General features: G+C 34.2%; 2 protein-coding genes across 2 annotated transcripts; both read right to left on the bottom strand.

Moving 5' to 3' along the window:
- LOC124091254 (olfactory receptor 51A4) lies at nt 1-942 on the bottom strand. Its single transcript, XM_046442222.1, has one exon. It carries the CDS (start codon nt 940-942, stop codon nt 1-3), a length of 942 nt encoding a protein of 313 aa, XP_046298178.1.
- A 5,937-nt stretch (nt 943-6,879) lies between these two features.
- Nucleotides 6,880-7,830, bottom strand: LOC124091265 (olfactory receptor 51A4-like). The gene has a single exon (XM_046442229.1). It carries the CDS (start codon nt 7,819-7,821, stop codon nt 6,880-6,882), a length of 942 nt encoding a protein of 313 aa, XP_046298185.1. The 5' UTR covers nt 7,822-7,830.
- Nucleotides 7,831-9,044: the final 1,214 nt, after the last annotated feature.

Raw genomic sequence — 9,044 nt, 5'->3', positions numbered from 1 at the left:
TTATATCTGCTTCTGACACAATTTTGCTACAACTCTAACCCTGATTTGCCTGGTTTTCACACAATAAACAATTGGGTTCATCAGTGGAGGTACAAGTAAGAGAACATTTGCCATGAGTACATTAATGAGGGGAGAGACATGCTGGCCGAATCGATGGACAATGGCCAGGTTGATGATTGGCAGATAGAAGATAACCACAGCACAGATGTGTGAAACACAAGTATTGAGGGCCTTGAGCTGCTCCTTTCGGGATGCAATTCCCAGCACAGTCTTGAGGATCAAGATGTAAGACACAACAATGAGCATGAAATCTACCATAAGGCAGAGTGCCCCAAAAAAGCCATAGATGACATCGATTCGGTTGTCAGAACAGGATAATTTCATGACATCCTGGTGGAGGCAGTAGGAATGGGATAGCTGGCTTTTCTTACAATATCTCAAGCTTCTCAGAGTGAAGGGGAAGGGTAGAACCAGGAGGATACTCTTAAAGGAGAACACCATTCCTATTTGGGCAACTCGGACTGATGTAAGGATGGAGCTGTATCGCAGAGGGTTGTGGATGGCTAAGAAGCGGTCAAATGACATGATCAGGAGGATTGAAGACTCCAGTGCTGTGAATCCATGGATGAAGAATTCCTGGGCAAAGCAGACATTGGCTGAAATTTCAGGAGCATTGAACAAGAAGATCCTCAACATGGTAGGCAGAGAAGACAAAGACAAACCCAAGTCAGACAGGGACAACAGAGAAAGGAAATAGTACATAGGCTCATGTAAGGAGGGCTCTGTCTTGATGATGAAAATGATGGTGCAGTTTCCCAGAATAGCAGTAAGATACATGCTGCAAATAGGGATAGAGATCCAGATGTGTGCATGTTCTAGCCCTGGCATCCCAACCAAGAGGAAGGTGGTGATTTCAGCATATGATGTGTTGGTAATGGCCATGATGTATTCAGAAGGCTCTGCAATGAAATGTACAGGCACTTATGTTAGGAAAATACAAAATTCTGGAAATTTTGCAGGAAAAAAAGCAACATTGGAATTTATGGGTTCTTTAATTCTTTTTGAAAGAACAGAGAATTCTTGTAGCTGTCATATGGAGACAAATGAATGCCACATTAGACTAGAATCTCCCTGTGTCATAAATTGGGGAAATTATTTTTGGCCATGTTTTTCCTGTACAAAAACTAAAATTGATTTTTTTATGAAGATATGTATTTGATTTCATTTTCCCTATAAAATATCAGTAAGCCTATATCAATTAACCTGGAGTTCTACTATTTCTTGCTTTTAGATCCTACAGAAGATGGACCTGCAGGCAGGTGTAATTTCTAGAGTGATGCTACATGTGAACAAAGTAATCTAAATATCTTCCTAATTCTAATAACTCCTACAAAGTATGTTTTTCTATCAACAAAACTGCCATAGGTTTTATCTTAATGACATGACTTCTGAATTCCTCTTCTTTCTGTATATGTGGCTAATTACCAAAAAATAGAAGTAAAATGCAGAGATAAATGAGAGTATCTGAGTACTTACTATTAAGTGATGAGCAATTGTGAGAGAAGTCAAAGAATCCCAGTATAAAAATCCAAGATATTTTATTGAACTCTTGCAACTCAGTAGTCTGGGAACCAGTACAGTCTTTAAACCATTTTGAATCTTCTTTTCCTCCCTTGATAGTTGCAAGGCCTGCATCCCTGGCCCCGAGGGTATGCTGCTGCCTGTCTTGCCACCTCTGGCTCCTCCGGATACACTAGGGCTTGTCTCTTCCTTTTCTAATTGCTTTAGAATCCCTGAGTTCTCTGGGGATTGCAGCCAGGCTGGATCTACTCTGAGAATGATAACAGTCATTTGCAGATGCAATAAATCCCACAGAAATAATTGATAACACAGAAATAAAATAAACACCTAGGCCTGAAAATATAACTGCTTTGGCTGGAGAAAGGTTGTTAATAACCAGGTACTGGAAAGATACTGTGCATACATAAAGAAGATAGGATACTTCTGCTAGACTTCTGGCTGATATGTTACCCCTCTACCCAGGTCAGAGACTAAGCATAGGTGTTATTAGATGAATTTGTGCAGTCAAAAAAGCACTGCAAGGAAAAACACCTGCAGACATATATTTTTAGTGTAGACTTTACTCTTGATGCTTGAGACCATCACTCCAGGTACTCTGAGCACCACTTAGAACCAGCTTGTCCAACACAGGCTCCATTTTCTCCCTTCCCAAATCTTCCCTTTTCAAGGCACCTATCACATCAATAATACTTTATGCTTAAGAATTTGTGAGTCCAAAGTCTAGCTCTTTTCACATTTTTATATACTACTACCCAATATTTATTGAAAATATGAAGTATTTCACTTACTGAGTTTCACTGCTAGAGGATGACTTTGAATCTTATAAGTTTTGAAATAATGGCAAGTTATATTGTTACCTTCATTTTTACTAATGAAGAAAGTGTTTCTCAAGGAGATCAAGTAATCCATTCAAGATCACATAAGGGTTGTATGGTAGAAGTAATTCAAAAATTTAGATCTGTTGTATTCCTAATAACTAAATTCATAGCATGCAATCTGGAGGGTTGCACTATATCTAGGATACTGAGAACTGAATGCATTGCTGTAATTCTGTATTACTTTCAGCATTCTAAACCAATTGCTAGTTATTTCTTGGGAATAATATAAAATATTTGGTCTTATATTTGTGAATTGGCAACAAAGAAAATCATACTAGTATAGTTATCCTAAGGAAATGATCTTGAGGAGAAAAAAAAATTATTCATTCTATGGATTAAAAATGTGGTATATATACACAAAGGTATATGTACACAAGCCATAAAGAATAAAATTATGGCATTTGCTAGTAAATGGATGGAACAAGAGACTATCATGCTAAGTGAAATAAGCCAATCTCCCACAAAACAAAGGTAGAATGTTCTCTCTGGTATGCAGATGTTAATTCACAATAAGTGGGGTGGGGAATAGATGTTCACTGGATTAGACAAAGTGGAATGAAGAGAAGGCAGGGGGAATGGGAATAGGAAAGACAACAGAATGAATTGGACAAAACTTTCCTATGTTCATATATGAATACAGGACCAGTTTAACTCCACATCATGGACAACCACAAAAAATGGGAAGATATATTCCATGTAGGTATGATATGTCAAATACATTCCACTTTCTATAACTGTAAAGAACAAATAAATAATTAAAAATTTATTCATCCTCATGAATATATAGTCTTCGAATATATATATATATATATATATATATATATATATATATAATTAAGTTGAGTAAGAGGAAGAAACATAAGTTTTACCATAAACTCCTTAAGCTATGTAATGATTCTTTTTAACTGCAAATAGCCTGCTGTTTACTTTTGCCTTAAAAATAAGCAATACTTATACCCAACTTGGTGTTGTCAGGAATTTTTTCCTCTGTGCATTTTCCAGATCATTTTCATGAAAGAGAAGGCAGGGTGAATGTGTGTGTGTGTGTGTGTGTGTGTGTGTGTGTGTGTGAGAGAGAGAGAGAGAGAGAGAGAGAGAGAGAGAGAGAGAGAGAGATGTGTTTGTAATAATTGCCTTGGTGATATTACATGTCCATTTGCTCAATGTTATTTTTACTTTTATTTATCTTCATTAACTTTCTCACCTACTGATGCTTTCTATAAAATAAAATAACAGATTTTAGCAATTAACAAGAAATATTCTAAAGAATTTTTATATTATAACCTAGCACTGTATCTTTTTTGTATGTTAATTTACTTAATAATATATTTTGAAGTTTATAAATGAGATTAAAATGATAATAAGAAGAAATCAGATATTTTAATGAATTAATTTGTTATTGGTTTTCCTGCTATAAATTGAAGTATTTTATCAGTGCATGTTAATTATACAGAATAATGTGTTTCATTGTAGTGTATTCATACCTGCATATAGCATATTTTTATTATTTCCAGCCTTGCACTATTCCCTTTTGCCCTCACTTTTTCCTTTCCCTTCATCCTCTTATCCTTGCCTAATAGTTTCTTTATCCTCTAGATTCTACATATGAAAGGAAACCTGTGATATGTTTTTAAGACTCCAACTTGTTTTAACATGATGATCTCCAGTTCCATCTATTTTCCTACAAATGACATGATTTTGTTATTTATGGCTGAAGAATACTCTCTATATAGCTATCTCATCTTGATAAATCTATATATGAGAGAAATATAGATATATCACATTTTATTTATTGATTGATAGACACTTAGGTTGATTTCATAATTTGACTATTGTGAATTGTGCTATGATAAACATGAATAGGCAGGTATCTCTATAGTATGCTGAATTTAACTCCTTTAGAAAAATATGGAAAAGTGGTATAGCTGAATTATATAAATTTGAGCAATTTTTCTATAAAAGTAAATATCATGGATTAGTTGACCTCGTAGATAATGATGATGACGATATGCATATCAAGTAGATAGGACAAGGCTAAAACAGTGCCTCTGTAAATCATTATATGTTAATGAAATTAAATTATTTAACTTCATTAAATTGGAAGAGAAAGTAGTAAAAATCTAAAGGTAAATTTCCATTTCAAGAAAATGGTAAATAAAGAACAAATTAAACCTGAAGGAAAAGAGAAAAAAAGAATAATGATAAGATCAGAAATCAATAAAATAGAAATATAATATAAAGTCAATAAAGCAAAAATTTGATTCTTTGAAAAGTTTAAGAAACATTTTATATTTAGAAAAGTATAAAAATCCTTGGGAGACTGGGGGGATATATCTCAGTTGCTGGAGTGCTTGCCTTGCATGCACAAGGCTCTGGGTTCAATCCTCAGCACCACAAAAACAAAAACAAACAAACAAACAAGAACTTGGAGAGACTGATCAAGGATAAGATGGCAAACACAAAATTTATATCAATAATGAAACTAGAGAATTTAGCTAATGCTCTGCAGACAATACAGAAAATAGCTGGATTCAACAAATATAATAAACAACCTTTTAAACAAAGTGAATAACTCAGACAAAATGGAAAAACTCTTTTTTTTTAGCTTACAAAATTCTTTTTTTATTGATCAATTATAATTGTACTTTATAGTGGAATTCATTAGGCCATATTCATACATGCACATAACATAATTTGATCAATCTCATTCTCCACCACCTTCCCTTCCCTCCTTTGTTTCTCTCCTCTAGTCCACTTGCTCTACTCTACTATCTCCCTTATATTATTATTAATTATTTTAATTAATACATTACAATTATATATCAAAGCAGAATTCATTGTGCTATATTTGTACAAGGACATAGCATAATTTGGTAGCTGGTAAACTTCTTTCTGAGTACTTCACCATGACTCTCCCTTCCTTCTCCTCCATCCCCTTCCTCTACACTGTTGGTATCCCTTCTATTTTTGTGAGATCCGCCTTTGTTTATTACATTTTTCTTTTTTTCTGGCTTCTCTAGAACATTTAATCCTTGACTTTCTGAGTCTCATTTATTGAACTCTGCATGAAGTTCCTCCATTCCATTCATTTATGTACAAATAAAAATTTCATTCTTCTTTGTGGTTGGGTAAATCTCCATTGTGTACATACATCACATTTTCCTTATCTATTCATCTGTTGATGTGCCTCTAGTCTGGTTTCATAACTTGGTTATTGTGAATTGCATTGTTATACACTATATATGCTTATATCACTTGCTATGCTGATTTTAGTTCTTTTGGGTAATTATGAAAGAATGGGATAGCTGGGTCTTATGGTGATTCCATTTCTAGTCTTTTGAGGAATCGCCACAGCACTTTCCAAAATAGTAATATCAATTTACAGTCTCCAAAACAATGTATAATGTACCCATATTCCCATGTACTTGAGCTGTTATTATTAATACTTGGATTTAAATAACCATAAATAATCGATAGAAAAACTTTTATGAAAAGATTAAACACCAAGTAAGAATATTCTCCTATGATAAAGGATAAAGAACTCCTATCAATCAAGATGTAAAATTAAAAAAAAATACACAGTGTATTTGACTGTTTTTTTTCCAATTTGTGTTTAGGAAAATAGAAATTATCATCACAATGAGATACTATAACATACTCATTAGAGTGACTAATATTAAAAAGGTTAAAAATTCCAAATTTTGATGAAGATATAGAGCATCAGAACTCTTACATTTTTCTACTGGATGTACAAATCAGCACAATTTCTTTGATGATGATTAGTTTAGCAGTTTCCACTATAGATAAATGCTTGCTGTAAATCATGAAAACATCACTTCTAGAGAAATGACTTCTATAGTCTTATAGCTTCAAACATATTTCAAAGTAATTCATGAGTTTTTAATAGTTTTTTTGAATTGCTAATCTATCTCATACACACACACACACAATGGGTAATCAGAAGATGCTTATGCTGTGGGTGTGCATGCTTAAATTTTTTAACAGACTTCAATCATTGTTGTTCATACATGAGTTAATTAAATAGCTATTTACCATCTAATGGTTTTTATTTTCATTAATGAGTATACTTTTTTCTTTTTCTTCTTTTTTTTTTTTTTTTTTTTTTTTTTTTTAAGAATAACATGTTGAAAACTTTTTGTAATCCTAATTAGGACTGTGCTGTTATGGTTGAAACTTGTATCTGATTGCATTGAAAAGATAAAAATGAAAAAGAAGACAGGAAAATTAGTTATAAGCCTATTATCATCTGAAACCTACCCAAGGCACCCAACCTAGAATGTTCTGAGTTTATGTAGTATGTGTTTGAGTTCAGTCTTTAGTCTTTCATTGTCATTCTTCATTCCCTACTTAAGTTCTGAAGTTGTGTTAGCCTGATGTCAACTGAAGCTGAAGTTTCCCATCAATGCTGTTTCTCACATAATTTTGCCAGGATCACATTTCTAATCTGCTGACTCTTCACAGAGTATACAATGGGATTCATTAGAGGGGGAACCAGAAGGAAGAGATCAGCTATTAGGACTCTAATAACTGGAGAAGCATTTTTGGCAAAGCGGTGAAGGGCAGCCAAGGTGATAATAGGCACATAGAAGATGAACACAGCGCAGATGTGAGAAATGCAAGTGTTGAGGACCTTGAGTCGACCCTTGTGTGAGGTAATGCCCAGGACAATTTTCAGGATCAACACGTAAGACACAGAAATGAACATTAAGTTTAATAGAGATAAAAGAGCCACAAAAAATCCATAAATTATATTGATCCTGTTGTCTGAGCAGGCCAACTTCATCACATCCTGGTGAAGGCAATATGAATGGGACAAAATGCTTTTCTTACAGAATTTCAGCCTCTTTAGAATAAAAGGGAATGGGAGAACAAGTAAAATGCATAGGGTGGCAAATGCAAAACCAGTTTTAAAGACTCTGTCACTGGTAAGGATGGAGGTGTACCTCAAAGGGTTGCAGATGGCTATATAGCGATCAATGGCCATGACCAAAAGCACTACTGATTCCATAGCTGAGAACCCATGAATGAAAAACTCCTGTGCAAAGCAGGCATCTGTGGAAATTTCTGTGGCATTGAACAAGAAGACTCTCAGCATGGTTGGAAGGGAGGAGATGGAGAGCCCCAGGTCTGAGAATGCCAGCATGGAAAGGAAATAGTACATAGGCTCATGCAGGGAGTTCTCTGTTTTTATGAAAAAAAGGATGGTGCCATTTCCCAGGATGGCAACAAGGTACATGAAGCAAATGGGGATGGAGACCCACAGGTGAACATGCTCTGCCCCTGGGATTCCAATCAGGAAGAAGGTGGAGATTCCCTCTTCAGAGATGTTGAAGACTGACATTGCAGGAGTATGAAGAAACCAGAACCTGGGTCTCAGAAACTTTTTCCTACAAAGGCATAAATTAATTGTCTCAAACAAGTAAGCTGTATTCATCAGGTTGACACAAATCTTGATATGCCAGCTATTCTCCTACAATAATTCCTACTAAGCAATAATTCCTAGTATTAAGCATATTTTATAAACTATAAGTGAGAGTAACATCAGGACCCATATGAGCAGGATAAAAAGAGATAAATGAAAATATACTTATCTCCACAAATAAATATCAATAAACAGATATAAGATTCCAAACACTTTTCTTGGACTCAGCATACAGTAAGGGAGAAGCAAATTTCTCACTTTCTATTTACTATAACATTTTGTTAGGATAGTGATGCGTACACTTGGAAATCGCATGAACAAGTATAAGATCAAATAAGGAACTCCATTGTTCACAGTTCCATTTGTAGTTTTGAAGAATTTTTAACCTTAAGAAATTATTTTTGCCAAAAAATTTGGCTGGAATAATTTGGCTGATTTTGGATTTCCATAACTGAAAGAGTGAAGTTAGGCACTATTTGTGTTAAGTATAACACAAATATTATCTCAAAGTGTATCATAGATATGAGTGTGAGAGCTAAAACAATAAAGCACCTGGAAGGAAACAGAAAGTAAAACTTGGTGACCTTGAGTTAGGCAATGTCTGCTTAGAAATGGCACTGAAACCATCAAGTACAACAAAACCACATATTGTATAACACACTTCCAGGATTCGAAAGACATCATCAAAAAATTAAAAAGTTAACTCAGAATGAGAGAAAGATTTGTAAATCACATATTTGGACTTTCTCAAGAATATATAAAGGACCTTTACAACCCTACATTAGACATGAAAATATACTTACCATCATTACTCATTGGGGAAATGTAAGTCAAATGTAACACCAATATGAAATATCACTTCACACACACAGGAAGGCTGAAATAAAAAAAAGAAAAATAGTAATTATTGGCAAAGATGTGGAGAAATTTGAACTTCTCTACATTGAGGTTGAGACTGCAAATATTTCACCAACTTTGGAAAATGTTTTAGCAATTTATTCAAATTTTAAAATATAAGATAACCTAGGAATCCTGTTCCTACGTATATTTTTAAGAACAGAGAAAATGCATGTTTCCTCAAAACTTGTATACAGCCCAATTTACTGTCAAGTGATGCATGGTAAACTGTTTTCTGTGAATAT

Source organism: Marmota monax, unplaced genomic scaffold (genome assembly GCF_021218885.2).
Source record: "Marmota monax isolate L192 unplaced genomic scaffold, Marmota_monax_Labrador192_F-V1.1 WCK01_AAM20220418_F8-fsc00068, whole genome shotgun sequence".
NCBI lineage: Eukaryota > Metazoa > Chordata > Mammalia > Rodentia > Sciuridae > Marmota > Marmota monax.
Note: the sequence above shows the minus strand (reverse complement) of the source record. Positions and strands in the feature narration are given on the sequence as shown.